Source organism: Phacochoerus africanus, chromosome 11 (assembly GCF_016906955.1).
Source record: "Phacochoerus africanus isolate WHEZ1 chromosome 11, ROS_Pafr_v1, whole genome shotgun sequence".
In the NCBI taxonomy this organism is placed as follows: Eukaryota; Metazoa; Chordata; class Mammalia; order Artiodactyla; family Suidae; genus Phacochoerus; species Phacochoerus africanus.
This window is the reverse complement of record NC_062554.1, coordinates 71536294-71554265: the sequence shown is the minus strand read 5'-3', so window position 1 is coordinate 71554265 and position 17972 is coordinate 71536294. Positions and strand designations below refer to the sequence as shown.

General features: G+C 36.7%; 1 protein-coding gene across 5 annotated transcripts in view; it reads right to left on the bottom strand.

Moving 5' to 3' along the window:
* ANKIB1 (ankyrin repeat and IBR domain containing 1) overlaps nt 1–17972 on the bottom strand; it is a 143114-nt gene that overhangs the window by 91421 nt on the left and 33721 nt on the right. For all 5 annotated transcript variants that reach the window (XM_047753727.1, XM_047753731.1, XM_047753728.1 and 2 more), the window contains exon 2: nt 6637–6915. In XM_047753727.1, the coding sequence (XP_047609683.1) occupies nt 6637–6824 (188 nt within the window). In that variant the 5' untranslated portion in view covers nt 6825–6915. The remainder of the gene's footprint in view (nt 1–6636; nt 6916–17972) is intronic.

Here is a 17972-nt window from a genome sequence, read left to right as displayed (position 1 = left end):
CAGATCCAAAATGGAAAATGCTGACTCCAAAGTTTAACAGTCTTTTTGCTACATTTAGTAACTATGAATATGGATTTAGTTTCCCACGAAAGAGGCACTGTGGTGTGGTATAATGTAAGTACACAGCGTTTAGGTTCAGAAAGATACAGATGCAAACTAGCTCAACTGTAAACTACTCTTCTTTTACTGTATTATTCTGCCTAAGAAGAGGAAAGTTATGTCTGCTGTTGCAGGTACTATAAAACAAAGGAAATGGGGATAAAATCAAGGCCTTTATTCCAAATAGGTACTGTACTTTATGGCTACTAAAGTATACTGTCCTTGGCTAGGTACATTCCTCTGTCTACCCATATATGGCATGTGTTAGGAATCCAGCCAAGCTAAGGCAGGATCTGTACTGATGTTAGCAGGTAGGTATGCCAGAATCTGGGTTAAGAATCTGGCATTGTTAACCACTGAGCCATCGTGGCTCAGTGGTTAACAAATCCAACTAGGAACCATGAGGTTGTGGGTTTGATCCCTGGCCTTGCTCAGTGGGTTAAGGATCTGGCATTGCCGTGAGCTGTGGTGTAGGTTGCAGATGCAGCTTGGATCCTGCGTTGCTGTGGCTCTGGCGTAGGCCAGTAGCTATGGCTCTGATGTGACCCCTAGCCTGGGAACCTCCATATGCCGCGGGAGCGGCCCTAGAAATGGCAAAAAGACGAAAAGAATCTAGCATTGCTGTGAGCTGTGGAGTAGGTTGCAGACATAGCTTGGATCCCATATCGCTATGGCTGTGGCACAGGCTGGCAGCTGCAGCTCTGATCCGACCCTTAGCTCAGGAATTTCCATAAAACAAAAAAGAATATACAGTCACCTTTTCTTTAGGTTTTTAAATATTCATTCAACAGAATAATAGCCATAGGATGGAAACAGATACGTTCTTTCTTATAGGAACTAAGAATAATGACCAGATAAGCAATTTTTAAACTTTTTGGTAGTATACTTTACAACTTTAGAAATTACTGAAGATTCCCAAGAGCCTTTGTTTATGTGAGTTATATATGATATTCATCATATAAAAATTAAAACACAATTTAAAAATATTTTCTTCATTAAAAAACCATTACATATTAAACAATCCTAATATCTTAAAATGAAAAAAAACTATATGTTTTAAAAAATTAAGTAAGAACAATGGTCTTAAGTTAGTTTAAGTTTTACATGTTTTCAATTTTTTTTTTGTCTTTTTTTTAGGGCTATACCTGTGGCATATGGAAGTTCCTGGGCTAGGGCTCAAATCAGAGCTGCAGCTGCCAGCCTACACCACAGCCCCATCAATGCCAGATCCAAGCTTCATTTGCAACTTACACCGCAACTCACTGCTACGCTGAATCCTTAACCCACCAAATGAGGCCAGGGATTGAACCCACATCCTCATGTTTACCAGTCAGGTTCGTTTCTGCTGAACCACAACAGGAACTCCTACAATTTCAACGTCTGGCTAATAGAAGACAGATTCTCAAAGCATTCAATCTGTTGTGATTATGTGTTGTTTAGTTCAAGTATATGAAGAAAATTCAGTTTTATGTAGTTAGAAAAGGGGGAAGTATTTTATTTATTTACTTGTTTGTTTATTTATTTTTTAGGGCCACACATGAGGCATATGGAAGTTCCCAGGCTAGGGCTGAATTGGAGCTGTAGCTGCCGGCCTACTCCACAGGCCTACTCCACAGCCACAGCAACAAGTGATCCAAAACACATCTGCGACTTACACAACCACTCACGGCAACGCCAGATTCCCAACCCACTTAGCGAGGCCAGGGATCGAACCTGCATCCTCATGGATACTAGTCGGATTTGTTTCTGCTGCACCACCACAGGAACTCCGTGGGAGCATTTTAAAATAGCTTTTTCTGATAATTGTGAATATTCATATTTCACACTATACCAAAATTTAACAAGTGGTCCTTTCTTCAAGATTACTTATAATATAAAGTATGAAATCTCATGAATGAATTTTTGTACTCTGTTACATTAAAAATCCATTGTCTACCTGGCATTTTGAATAAATCTTTAAATCCTGCATAATTTAAAGAAATCCAAATCTGCTGAAAATTACTAATTCACTGAGTTATGGAGACCTTCTATATGCTGTCGCATTCAATATAAAATATTTTGAAAAACATTAGTTTTCATCACTGCCAATCTTATTCAGAAAAGTTCCTAAGTACTGGGAAGCTATCAAGCTGAAGTCAGGGAATATGTTTTCAAAATCCAAACATTCACTTGAAAGCTCAAATTTATCATTACCAACAAGTACTGTTAGCTTTTCCTTGAATTGATAGGCTCACTTATTTCACATACTATCAAGAAAATGTTAGCCAAGTATCCCAGTCTGAACAACTATCTTTTTTTGTTGTTGTTAGTTTAAAATGCTCTTTTATGAAAAAATAAGTAATTCAACTCATACCTCAAACAAAAGCACAAGTGCTCTTTCTCAAAGCTATCATCATAGAGCAGCAGCAGTGCTTTCTACATTCTTCTCATTTGTCACACAGAATATTAAAAAGATGTGTATTAAAGGATGAGGACTAATTAAGATTAATTTGACTGCTTCAACAAGGACATTTTTAAGTGAAATTGGCTTTTGCTTTTTAAAAACTGAAAGTGCCTGGTAGAGAAAAATACAATGATTATTAGTAAGGTTTGATGCCACTGCCTTGATTCACCTAAAGGTGTCAGCAGTTTTATCCTCCATTTTTTGAACTATCACTGTAATGTCAACACAGTGAAAAAGTGAATCTTAAAATTATTAGAAAAATAATTCTGACCTAATGTACCACCCTCTTGAAAGAGTCTCAGGATCTAGGAGTTTTGAGAATACACTTTAAGACTCACTAGATTAAATAACTTTCTTCTATAATATTTTCTAATTTTATAAAGTATATTTTAAATTATACTATAAATGGCAGAAATATTTTGCTACTTTTTTTTAAAATATACATATTATCTTAGTAATAATATAATAATATTTAAATACATTTTACTTTAGTATTCTAAACAAGTTTTACTTAATCACAGAAGATTTGATAATAGTATTATTGCAGTGTTCAATATTAGGAGGCCAAGGCAACAGTTTTGTAATCTCACTGAAAATGTTCAACTCAAAAAAACAAAGTCTTAATAGATTAAGTAATCCATAGTTAATCTATTGAAACTATTACTGTCTAGCAGTATAGTTGTAATAGTTACAATCTAGAGGATGAGTTGAGTATAATGATAATTGGATAGTTTCAAATCTAAGTTGTAGGAATTTCAGAGAACACAAAGAATACTGCAGGTCAGAATAGTTGGTAATGAATTCACAAAAAAGGCAGACACCAAGTGAGGACTTAAAGCACAGGGCTTTAGAGAAGAATGAAGGACCAACAGGAATAAAGCTAAGAGGGTGGCATTTCCAAAGGTGGAGGAAGCAAGAGGAAAGGCAACCAATTTAACTGATAATGATGATGTCAGAGAATAATGAGCAATTAGGCTGACTGGGTAGAATGAGGGCAGAGAAAAGAGAGCTTCAGAAGCCAAACAGAATGAGGCAGAAAACAAGGTACTGTTACGGTTTCCTCATGATTAAAAGAACACTGAAAAGGTTATATGTTTGTTTAGCAAGATTAACATGGACATGAGATTGTAAGAGGAAAAGACTTGCAAAAAGAACACTGAAGAGTCAGATATTTTTAATACCGGAAGAAGGGGCTGATAAAAGTTAACAAAGCTTGGGGCAATGGTAATGGAAAGAAGCAAATCCAAGAATTAAGGCTTAGTGAATTTTGCATTTGTAGCAAGTCAGGTAAGGGAGAAGAGTAAGTCAAGGATGCTGTCAGGATATTTGGGGGTTTAGAAGTGAGAAGTAATAATATTACTGTATGCTTGGCAGCATGAGACACACAATACATTAATTTAATTGTCCCACAAGCTTTATGGGTATCTATTTTATAGATAGAGCAGCTAAAGTCCCGAGTGACTAACTTATTTTGCCAAGTGGTTTTGGCAGCCCTGACATAAGGCTTATCTGACTGTAGAGATAAGAGGCTATCAGTGTTGAAAAGCCTAAAGCCTAGGTCATCTGCCTGAGCAATTAATTACTTTTGCCACTTACAAGCTGCAGAGTGCTGAGAAGTTGCTTAATCTTTCTGTGCTTCAGTTTTCTCACCTCTAAACTGGAAATGACAAATGATCTAAGGGAGTAGTAATGAGGATTAAATGAGAAAAAACATGCAGAGCACTGTTAATAGTGCCTAGAAATTAGTAAACCTTCAATATGTTTGCCATTATTTTATTGGCAAAATATTTTACTGTTGTTAACATAGGGAAAACTCAGTTTCAGAAAGAAAAATATAAAATTTCAAACAAGATGTGTTGGAGGTGGCTTCTAAGTGGGTATTTTTAGAAAAATGAAAACAGACAATAAACGTAAAAAGGATATGTTATAGAAATACTAATTTCTAAGTGAAGAAATACCTATTTTATTTTTAAGAGGTTACAAAAATAACTAATTGATGGTCATGGGCCTGGATGACCTAAATTATTTGTGAAATTTTTCTCATTCACAAATCCTGATCATAAAGATATTTCCTCTGCAATGATTTTTACAAAATTTCTATTTACTTTGTGTAAGATACTATGCTAGATATTAGAAGTACAAAGAAAGTCCTTTAAAAAAGTTGTAATTTAGGTAGGCAAAGAGAGGATACACAAAATTATAAAATACAATGAGAAAGTGTACACCAAACAAGTAATACAAATAAACAAAAAAAGAACCACAAAAGTTCAGGAGTTCCCGTCGTGGCGCAGTGGTTAACGAATCCGACTAGGAACCATGAGGTTGCGGGTTCGGTCCCTGCCCTTGCTCAGTGGGTTAACGATCCGGCGTTGCCGTGAGCTGTGGTGTAGGTCACAGACACGGCTCGGATCCCGCGTTGCTGTGGCTCTGGCGTAGGCCGGTGGCTACAGCTCCGATTCGACCCCTAGCCTGGGAACCTCCATATGCCTCGGGAGCGGCCCAAGAAATAGCAACAACAACAACAACTACAACAACAACAAAGACAAAAAGAGAAAAAAAAAAAACAAAACCACAAAAGTTCAAAAAAGAGCCTGAAGTTCCTATGGGTTATGACAGGCTAAGAAGATAGATAAAGCATGCCTAGGGCCTTGAAGGAAGGATAAAATTTAGGTAAGAAAGAGAAAGCTGAGGGGAGTGGGATATTCCTAGCAGCAAGGGCAGAATGTACATGGCAAACAGAATACACATGGCAGTTTTAGGGACAGCAAAAAAAGCAGTTTAATTTAAACAACAACATTGTACGAAAAGAAACAGGAAAAGGATTGAAAGTCTTTGTCAAGTTCCAAAGCTCACTGGATAGGTTTAAGAATTTTATTTCACTGCATAAGCAAAGAAGTGTTTCTTTTCTAGCATCAGAATTCTACAGCTGCATAGTCGGCTTCTTAAAAAACTAAAACTGTCTTGGAACTACTTTTCCATCCTTTGCTTTTTTCACTTTATAATCTAGCAAATATCAAATTTAATTCCCAAGGGAGTTTCCACCATGGCACAGTGGGTTAAGAATCTGACAGTGGTAGATCTGACCAGGCATGGGTTTGATCCCTGGACCCTGGCAGTGGGTTAAAGGATCCAGTGTTGCCTCAGCTGTGTGTAGGTCAGCAGTTATAGCTCAGATTCAGTTCCAGGCCTGGGAACTTCCATATGTCATGGGTGCGGCCAATGAAAAAAAATTAATTCTCATAAATAGGATAAATCTTCATATATCTGCTGTCACTAACACTTCCTCATTGAAGAAAACTTTTAAGTTTCTTAGTATTTTCAGTTTTAAGAAAATGTTTTGTTTTAGAAAAATCTTTTCAAGTAACCGAACCCCATCAAAAGACAGGAAACTCAAATCTGATCATGACTAGGTAAGGCAAACATACCAGTTTTTCAATTTAATTTGCCTTGGGCACCATCCTCTGCAATTTTTTTTTGTCTTTTGTTGTTGTTGTTGTTGTTATTGTTGTTGTTGCTATTTCTTGGGCCGCTCCCGCGGCATATGGAGGTTCCCAGGCTAGGGGTTGAATCGGAGCTGTAGCCACCGGCCTACGCCAGAGCCACAGCAACGCGGGATCTGAGCCGTGTCTGTGACCTACACCACAGCTCACGGCAACGCCGGATCGTTAACCCACTGAGCAAGGGCAGGGACCGAACCCGCAACCTCATGGTTCCTAGTCGGATTCGTTAACCACTGCGCCACGACGGGAACTCCCTCTGCAATTTTTTAATAGCTGACAAGTACTCTTCCAGAACTGAAATGTTATAAATTAAACACATCATTATCAAGAATTCATACCATGAAACATACTGAGGATCAAAATGTACTTACAGTAAAAAGAGTATGTGAACTAACCTCACTACTAAAACATTTGCTCTAATTTAGGCATAGTGAAAAAAAAATTGTACTTAATAGTTTTGGCATATTCAGTTTTAGAAAGTTTAATTCACTACGATGCCACATAACATGCAGGTATGTATGAAAGTATTTTCAAAGATCAGGGTTTTTGGTCCCTTTCTGTAATTTGCTATCATTGGTTTACATTAATACTTACCCTAATATTCTATTCATTCCATGTCTAGCAGCATAATGTAATGGAGTATTGTGCTGGTAGGGCTCCCCGTAAGATGTATTTGGATCAAGGGATTCTTTTAGCTGAGGGTTGTTTTCATATATTTGGCAGGCCAGGTTTTCATCACCATTGATGAGTGCCTTACGGAATTTGGTGGTTGTATTTCCCATGTTTTGTTCTATTTTTTTCTGATAGGCAGTAGCACTTTTTTCCTTCCCCCTTCAGCCACTTCTTGAACGCTTCTGCAGCATGTTTCACATTCTAATGGAGGAAAAAATTATCAAATTAGATTATAAAAAAATAACAAAGCAGTATCCCAGAGAAATAATATCACAATTAGGAACACTAATAAAATCTAGGAAGCATATGTTAGGGAATGATGTATATTACATTTTACCAAATTTATCTTAACAGCCAAAAAAATCTCAAATTTTTGGAGTTCTCCTATGGTGCAGAGGTTAAGGATCTGGCATTATCACTGCAGCAGCCCAGGTTGCTGCTGTGGCACAGATTCAATCCCTGGCCCAGTAACTTTTGCATGCTGTAGGCACAGACTGAAATTTTTAATGTCCAAATCAACTTGTTAAACTAACATTTTTCCACATAGAAACTGTTAGGGTTTCACAGGCTGCACTTTATACTAGAAGAGTTACCTACATATACAAGCTTTTCAATTTTCTCCTTCACATAGGCAGGAAATGAGCATGATTAAAATTTATGGTTGAATACACCTAAATCCCTGTATAAATTATGTATAAATCTGACTCAGCCAATTTGTGGGAGAGTAAAAAATGTAGGAAATTTTGCCCACATAAGAACTCCAGAATGTATTAAATTATAATAAAGGGAAAGTGAAACTGCTCAGTACTTATAATGACCTCAGAGAAAAGATTTTTAAAATATAAATATAGAACTACACAACTAATAAAACTAATAAATCAAAAACTAATAAAACTACAACTATACATGCAACAACAGAAAGTGGTTATTCTATCACAATACCAATAAATTTATTTCCTTCTACTGTAAATAATTCAAAACAAGGCTGAAAACATCAAATGTTTAAGCCTACCCTGTTTGGAAAGAGGTTATGATAAAGATTATATGGGCATTTACTACTGAAGCAGTGTGAAGTGGGTAGGCGGAGAAGACATGGAAATAATCACTGAAGCTGGAGTTTGATATTTCATACTTATCTAAACTAGCCATGTAATTGTAATTATTCTCAAAAGCCTCAGTCCCTAGCTGTACAGTAAAGGAAAATGACCATTTCTTAAGGACAGTGGTAAGGACTATTAGAACTACTCTATTTAAAGTACCCATCACAGTCCCTGGCTAGTGTGCTCAATAAAGGCTAGTTTTATTTTATTCTAATGTTTCTGAATCTACTCATGAACTATTATCAAAATTAGTAAAACAGGAAACAGCTTATACAAAGGCAGGTATGAAATAAAAGGCTTATTCAGTTGCTAAGTGCCGTGGAGTTTAGGGTGTCTAGTGTTGTACTACAAGGAGATAAAAACCGAAAATAGGCTATGGCCAGACTAAGAAACTTACCATGTTACCCAATTAACTCAGTGGAAGACTGGACATTAAAACATAGCTTTAAAGAAACAGTTGCAAATAATAGGTACTTGTTCAACAAAAGCTCTCTGTACAGGGTAGTAAAAGTTTCAACAGAATTCAATTAATCAATTAATCGAAAAACAAATGGGTTGTTTTTTAAAGTTTTCTATAAAATAGAAGCTCTCTGCTGTAAAATTTGGTTGTGATGACTGTTGTACACCTATAAATGTAATCAAATTCATTAAGTATGAAAAAAATAAAATTTAAAAACTAAAAAAAATAGAAGCTCTCAACTTTAGCTGTAGGTTTACTAACTTGGAAAACTTCAAAGAGTCCAATGCTCAGGCTATCTCCCAGGACAATGAAATCAGAGTCTTTTAGGCAATAAAATCAGAGTCTTTTAGGGCGTGCTATCGAAGCAGTGGTATTTCAGCTCTTTGGGTGATTTCAATGTGCATATACCACTGTAGACAAAAAACAAACAAACAAACAAAAAGCTCTGGGATCCCTCAGGGTCAACGGTTACATCTGAGAATGGATATGAAGGAGAGCAGACAGGGTAAGACATGTGCTAAGCCTCTTTTAGAGACAGGCATAATTACCTATCTCTAAGGCTTACTATAGCCGTACGTTTTCTGGTTCATACCTGTACTTGATGAGGCCACTATTTGTTTCTTTTAAGGGTTCTTGGTTACTGACTTTTTTTTTAACTTAAATGTGCAAATACAATGCACAGTAGATATTTTTGAAAATATGAAGAGAAAGGACAAAGAACTCAGTCTAATTATTAACCATATTAGCATTTTGATACATACTCATCCTATTTATGTTTTATTTGTATACATATGTACATTATAAATATTTAGATACATAAATAAGATCATACTACATAATTTAAAATTTTTTATTTAATTTTTCAGAGGGTTGCTAAACCTTTAGCCTAAAGTACTACTCCTTTATCATCTCATCTTGAATCTTGAATGAGGAACAAATCTCTTCTATACTCTAGGCTTATCACAATATACTATTACCACACTTTGGAGATTTTTTAGAGACAGCCTAGACTTTATTTTTGTTTTTCTTTTGTTTTTCATAGAATCTAGGTCTTATGTGTTTATTCTCAGTGAAGTAATTTGTATTTTGTTGTAGTGCCATAAGCATTTCAAAAATTTATTATTCTTAATGAGAACTCCATTTAGTTTATTGTGTAATTTTAATCTATAACCAAATATAAAGGGTATCATGTGGGTTCTAAAGGGTCTTTCCTAAGGATTTGGAACTTAAGTGTTTTGCTCTTATTTTTCATCCCTGATAGAATGTAGCTCAAATTATGAACATTCTTAAGAGTCTGGGATTAAATTAATAAAATGTTTTCTTTGATTTACATTATCACTTTAGTAAAATGTCCCATCAGAAAATAACTCCTACTCAAGCAGTGAAAAAAGAAATATCTAAGAAAGCAGTAGTATCTTGGGGTAGTTATTTATAATATTTATAATAATAAGATACTGAAAAGCAATAATATTCTAAATGTCCACTGAATATTACTGTCACTCACATTGAAAAGCATAATGGCATCAAGAAACTTTTTTTGTGGTTCTCAGTTATTTTCAAGTCTGTTTCATTTTTAAAATGTGAGCTTAATAAGCCTGAAAGGCATCCGGAAATGCACTAAAACATTCATAGCTCCATTCCTCTCAGATTTATTCTCACAAGTCTTGGCTAGAAATTTGCCAGATGTGTCCTTTCACGTTTTCATAGCTACAGGCAGCATAACCTGAAGTGATTATTTCCCCTTTGTTTGAATCAAATTTTGCAGTATTTCTCCAACTCCAGGAGATAAATAAAATCTAGGCTGTCTCTAAAAAATCTCCAAAGTGTGGTAATAGTATATTGTGATAAGCCTAGAATATAGGAGAGATTTGTTCCTCCAGGGTAAATCTATGTATAGAGCTTCATGAGGCAGGTAACGGATTATCAAAGACACAATAACAATTTATTATTCTAAGTTGCAAAGGAAAATTTAGGCAGTCTCACCATCTTAGAGAAGCAAAGGACAGCCCTTGATCATTATTTAATGAAAATAGTAAGGAAAACGTAGCCTGTCAATGGACTCCAGAAAGCTTTCCCTGATTTTGTGATTAACTTTTTTTTTTTGGCTGAGCCTGCGGCATGTGGAAATTCCTGGGCCAGGGATTGAACCTGCACCAGTGCAGCAACCTGAGCCACTGCAGTGACACCAAATTCTTAACCTACTGTGCTACAAGGGAATGCCTCCTGATTAGATTTTAATTTGTGAAGGATGCCCTGAGTTTTTTTGTTTGTTTATTTTTTGTTTTTGTCTTTTTAGGGCCGCACTTTCCGCATGTGGAGGTTCCCAAGGTAGGGGTCAAATGGGATCTGCAGCCGCCAGCCTATGCCACAGCTGCAGCAACTCGGGATCTGAGCCATGTCTGTGACCTACACCACAACTCACAGCAACACTGGATCCTTAACCTACTGAGCGAGGCCAGGGATTGAACCTGTAACCTCATTGTTCCTGGCTGGACTCGTTTCCGCTGCACAATGACGGGAACTCTGGATTCTCTAATTTTTGATTTAAATCTTTGTCTCTTAACTTCTCCATTTTAATAATCTGCCAGAAAAACTCAAGTGCACTTAAGTTAATAAACTACACCCAGAAATCCTTTATAGAAGATGAAGTGCTTTAGAAATGAACTACCAACTCCTACATTATCTATCGCCACAAAAGTAAATTATTTTTATTTATTTATTTATTTTTGGCCTCACGGTGGCATATGGAGTTCCCAGGCCTGGGATCAAATCTGATCCTCAGTTGTGACCTACTCAACAGCTGTGGCAATGCTGGATCTTTAACCCACTGTACCACCGCAGGAACTCCAGAAGTAAATTATTTTTAAAGTCATTATTATGGACTGAAGTTTGACCGCAACAAAAATAATCCACTCCTACTGATCATTTAATTGGCCATAAATATAGTCTTTAGAAATATGATGTATGGTCTCTAAGCACCCCTGCCCCCAACATAAACCCCTTGATCTTAACCCTATTACTAAAAGAGATTTTAAATTTTTAAGCCATATTATACTTCATTATAAAGAAAAAACTTGAGTGCAAATAATTAACACAACTGGAGATACAGTTTAAATGTCACATATACCATTGAAGTGCTAGCTTATGTTAAAAAAAAAAATAAGAAAAATAATTTAGATTTACCTTCACAAGAAAACAAATGTTTTGTAAGTACTGATTTTTCATTAATTATAATGCATAGGGTCATAGGAACAGAAAGAACTACATTTAAATCATCCCAGCCTATCTTTCCAAATTTAACACTAAAAGCTTTTGAACATTCATGACTTGTGGTCAACCAGTACTTTGCCTTCATTATTACACTTTGGGGAATTGGCTTAATTGCTCTTGTCTAAGTCTAACACTTCAATAAGCCTGAAATGGGTATTACTGAATGCACACTCAGTTCACAGTATTTCTAAGCAATGTATGGTTTAGTGCAGGGGTCAGCAAACTTTTTCCATAAAAGGCCAGATGGTAAATATTAAAATATTTACTTTGTGAGTCACATGGCTTCATGACTCATATGATCAGTGTCATAACTACTCAACTGTGATTTTGCAGCCTGAGAGCCATAGACAATATGTAATAGTAGAATGGGCGTCATTGTGATCTATTAAAACTTCATGTACAAAATTAGCAGAGGATTTGGCCCATGGACTGTAGTTTGCCAACCACTGATTTGGTGGAAGGAACACAGCACAGTAGAACAATCAGGGTTGGAATCCCATATCCACTACTTCCTAGTTCTAGCACAAATCATTTAATCTCTTTGAATCTCAATTTTTTCATCCATAATATAGGGATAAGGCCACCTACATTGCAGAATTATCATGATTATTTAGGTAAAGTATGCAGTATAGTGTCTGGTACTATAAGTAATCAATAGATTTTATCTCCCTTCTCCTATTAGGATCTGCAAGCCACTGGTAAAGTCAATTGCTGTCTTTAAAGAACTCAATATTCATTCTTTCCAAAAGAGAGTGAAACCTTAAGAAAAATGTCACCAACTCTATGTTCTGCATCAGGAATGATAAACAACTGGTAGTCTAGATTTTTTTCATTTATTAGGTGTCTGATCTTTGGCAAGTTAAAACCATACATTTTTTTCAACAGTCTTCTGAACAAATTTAATTCTATTTTCCTATTTTTCTAGGTCACTGCCATTAACAAAGGTCTCTTCTATGTAACTTTACAAATAAGTGAAAGGGATACAACACAAAGCCAGAGCAGGAGACAGAATCTTGCACTGGATGTACATGGAAAACACACACACACACACACACACACACCCCTATCTAAGGTAGGGAGCAATAAGTCTTAGTCCAAAATGTAAAGATGAAATATTGATAAAAGACTTGGGGTTTAGCTTGCCTGACTGAAAAGTTGAACTTTACTCTTGGTGGCTTCCTGCAAGGAGTTCATGAACACCAATGGTCCAAGGGAAAACTTATGAGTATTAGAGAATTCTATGAAAGTGATCTGAGCTGAGAAAAATCTTTTAACAAAGAAAGCAACTTCCCTGTAATATGCATTCCAGAATTAAAATTTACTTTGCGCTATTACAATACCTTTTTCTTTTCTTTATAGAACCACACCTGCGGCATATGGAAGTTCTCAGGCTAGGAGTCGAATCGCAGCTGCAGCTGCAGGCCTACACCACAGCCACAACAAAGTGGGATCCGAGCTGTATCTGCAACCCACACCACAGCTCACAGCAATGCTTGGATCCTTAAACCACTCAGTGAGGCCAGGGATTGAACCCACAATCCTCATGGATACTAGTACCATTCATAACCCACTGAGCCACAACAGGAACTCCCTGTTATTACAATATTGTAATATGGCAGCATTCAAAATAAAATAATTACACAAACACAAAAGTATTATCATTGACAGCAACCAAGTGTTCAATGTAGCAGTTTGGCTGCTTGAGGTTTCTCAGCAACCAAGGAAGAAGAGATAATCCAACATATTCTGGCAGCAGTTGGATACCTTTTATATTTATATAGCTTTCACAGTGTCAAAAAGGATGCTGCAGTTAGTAAAAGAAAAAATGAAAATAGCTGCAAAAGGTAGCAGCTGACTGCATTTTTTTGCCAAACTGGCAAATGAACACTGAAAATAGCTAGCATGAGGTCTACAAGTGGGAAACTGTCCAAACATGGGAAACAACCACTGTATGAAACATCACACTTACTTTCCTACTTCCTATTAAAACATGATTATCTGTAATGATCACAGAACTTAGAACTCTCCGCTAGTAAAATTTTCAGATAGTTAAAATTTTTCTTGGGCAACATCCAGCTTTCACACATTTAACTTTCCAACTATTCAAAATGTTATGCGCTATCCTTTATTTCCCCTCCACAACTACTTTTCATACTTTGAATTCAGAATTTCATACAGTGCTGAAAATTAACATTTCAGGCTATAATACTATGGTGGTGTCAGCAAAGAGCTTAATTTCCTAACTTTGGCATCTCTGGTTATTTAGCAGTGTTTACTTCCATAATGTTTGTTCTTTTATGGTAGGGGGGCCTCCCAGAACAAAGGGAAGGCAATTTGGGCAACCAGCATCTGTGCGCATGTGCAACTCTGTGGCAGTATGATATAATCTGTACCCCTGTGCAGAGGGCAACTATGTAACATGAACTATCCATGTTACATATCAGAATTTACAGAATGTATGTTACCTTATAAAGGGCTCAAAGGCACCAAGACGTAGTGGGAAAACTAGCAGAGGTACATAAGACAATGTCCTGCTGCATTCAGGGCTCAGCCTCTGTATATGAATCCACTGAGCCAGTGTCGGCACCAATCAATGCTGCTTCCTGGCAGAAAGCCTCGGAGTCCTCGTCTCTCTGTACAAGAATCCTGCAACACCATGGCATGCAGAAGTTCCCAGGCCAGGGATCAAACCCACACCACAGCACTGACCCCAGCCACAGCAGTGACAATGCCAGATCCTTAACCTGTTAGGCCGCCAGAGAACTATTGTTTTCATAATTTTTGAATACTGTATTTTCCTTCTTTCACGAACATAAGTGAAAATATTAAATTGGGACTGTTTTATCTCGGTACTAGGAAGTCAAAGTCTTAAAGGTGATGCAACTGAGAAAAAGACAAAATTACTACGCCTCAGACTGAGGCTCCTTAAACTTCAATCAACTCTATGTTCAAGTGGGAAAAAAAAAAGATTAAAAATTATATACCATTTATAAAACATTATGAATTTGTAAAAAAACAGTTCTAAGAGGTAATAATTAATTTTTACCATTCATAAGAGTATTAACTGCTTGAAATTTTAAAAAAATTTTTAAAAAATGAATTGCTATCGACAATTCTGTTTACACTTCAGTGAACTGTAAATTTTAGATTATCCTCATTGGAAATGACCCCACTCCACTACACACTTTTTCACTCAGTGAGTCTTCCCACCTTTGCTATATCTCTATTGTGAGGTACTTGTTTTAAATTACTATTGTTATGGAGAAAAATCTAAAACTATTATAATGTGTAAACATATAACACTATTTAGATTCTAAGAGCTCTCACTGTTTCTTATAGATTGTCTTGCTGAACCTAAAGGAATTTTCAAGTTGAACTAAGTTTAGTCAGTATTGCAATTTCAGATCCATTTGTCTAAGGATGTTCTACCCTACTTCATGGAAGAGTTATTAATTAGCACAGCAGGCCTGAGATGGCTATCCTTAGCAAGGCCTGCTTGCAAGACTGGTACTTGGATTTCAGGAGGGTTCCCACCATTTCCTAACTGATAGGAATGGCTCATTGTACCTAAGTTGCTACAATTTGGTATATGCCAAACACTTGCTCCTCTTTAGATAGTATGGAATTTTGTTACACACTAGGGCAGAGTGTTCCTGCATGATCAGCCTTCAATAAGAGTCTTGGGCATCAAGTAAACCTCCTTTGTAGAGCGCCTGGGAATTGCACCATACACATATTGTTGCAATTTGATGCAGGAGTCTTGCTTGACTCTGTGGGGAGAGGATGCCTTGTGTCTATCTTCCTCTAGACTTTGCCCCGTGTGCCTTTTCCATTTGCTGATTTTGCTTCATATCTTTTTGCTATAAATCTTGGCTGTGAGTAAAACTACATGCTATGTTTTGTGAGTCCTCTGAGAGGACTATCCCCAAACAACACAATGGTGTCAAAAGTGGGACTCATTAGACTATCCTACATCCTATACTCTCTAGAATATGGCAAAAGCAATGTTTGGGAAAAGAAAAAGGACTGGAATAATGATGAACTTTTGGTGACTAGGTAGCTAAGGAGTTATTCATAATATGAAACAGCAGGTGAGCTGCTTTCTGCTATGAGAGATAAAAGTTGCCTGTGAAATTTGAAAATGACAGTCCCATCCCCAGGAGAGTTGGTTTCCTAATCCTTTAGTGCTCTAGGTTGTAATGGCTAAAATGGAGAAGCGGTAAGGAAGGTAGGAACACATCTCAGGTTTTGTTCTTTCCTGCAGGTTGGAGGATAGAGGGTCCAACCATTCCCAAAGGTGAGATTTGAGTGGGCCAAAAGAGTTAAAAATTTGTACCATCCTTCCCTACAAGTAAAAGGGAAAAAAGGTTAAACTGGCTTACAGGGTTGTAGCAAAACTTCAGATAAACCCAGAGGAGTGTGGGGCAGGGGACTTAAACAGTTTCTTTAACTTAGCTGCTCCTGAAGCAATCCTAACTCTCTTGCATTCTAGCCAAGATATACCCACAGCACGCACGTGCACACACACACACACACACACACACACACACACACACCTACCTATAAATGCTAAATTTATTTCTAGGGATATTTAAATAAATTTACAATGCAAAAAAATAGAAACTTTTACAAAATGCTTTTGTATTTTCTGCCCATTACATCTGGAAGTATGATAAAACTGATGTAAAATGTTATAATTTCACAAATGCTGGAGGGGATCATCCCAATCAGGAAAAGCTGCAAAGAAAAAATGGTAATGGTGCAAAACTTCCTTGTTTTTTGCTGCTTGTGAGCAGATGAAATTTAAATCTTTGAATATTAATCATGTGATTATTTTTGCCTTATTGGAGTCTCTGCAAAAAAGAAGACAACACAAAAAGATAATAACTAGATCAAGATACACTTTTGGAGTTTAAAAAGCTGCTCTTAGTTGATAATGGCCTCTTATGAAATAAAATTTCTGATCTTTAAAAGCTGATAAAGCTTCTGTACAGCAAAAGAAACCATTAAAAAAATGAAATGACAACCCACAGAATGGGAGAAATTTTTTGCAAATGACTCAACCAACAAAAGTTTAATCTCCAAAATATATAAACAACTCATACGACTCAAGAACAAAAAAACAAACAACCCAACTGAAAAAATGCTCAACATCGCTAATTAATTATTAGAGAAATGCAAATCAAAACAACAATGAGGTACCACCAGAAAATAGTGGCCATCATTAAGAAGTCAACAAACAACAAATGCTGGAGAGGATGTGGAGAAAAGGGAACCCTTCTTCACTATTTGTGGGAATGTAAATTGGTACAACCACTATAGAAAACAGTATGGAAATACCTCAAAAAACTAAATATAGAACTACCATATGATGCAGCAATCCCACTCCTGGGCATATATCCAGACAAAACTTTCATTGAAAAAGATACCCTTATGTTCATCACAGCACTATTCACAATAGCCAAGACATGAAACAACCTAAATGCCTATTGACAGATGAATGGATTAAGAAGATGTGGTACATTATACAATGAAATAGTACTCAGCCCTAAAAATGGAGAAAATAATGCCATTTGCAGTAACATGGATGGGACTAGAGACTCTCATACTAAGTGAAGTAAGTCGAAAGAGAAAGACAGATACCATATGATATCACTTATATGTGGAGTCTAAAATATGGCACAAATGATCTACAAAACAGATTATGGACATGGAGGACAGACTTGTGTTTGCTAGGGGGAGGGAGTGGGATGGACTGGGAGTCTGGGGTTAGCAGATGACAACTGTTGCATATTGAGTGAATGGACAATGGGATCCTGCTGTGTAGCACAGGGAACTATACCTAACCACTTGTGATGGAACATGATGGAGAATAATGTGAGAAAAAGAATGTATATATGTATATGTATAACTGGGTCACTTTGCTGTACAGCAGAAATTGATAGAACATTGTAAATCAACTCTAATAAATTTTTTTTAAAAGCCTGATAATTTTTCAGCCTGATGTACATATTTACGAGTGGTTCAATTTGAACTCTAAGATTGATAAGATAAAAGGGCTAAGAAAGCCCTGTCTGTCATTTGGACTTGGAACACAGCTGTCTGGCCTTATAGTCTTGGCTTTGCAAAAGACTAGCTGCTAGCTTCTTTAGAATTCTGAATTCACAGGTCTTAATTGCCTGGGCCTGACTCTAAGCTAAAATGTGAAGCTATGTGATTTGGGCTCTTTCAGTCTCACCATGAACTCCACTGAAGTGAAAGCAGGCAGAGGTTCAAATGAACAGAACTCAAGACTCTGGGAGTGCTGTAGATTTAGGACACTCCCCTGTGTGGCTTTAAACTATGAAAACATCAATGGATGCTGGCTGGGTTGTCTGGGTCAAATCCACATGCTCATAAGAAATGGCCTATTCTCTGATGGGACCATC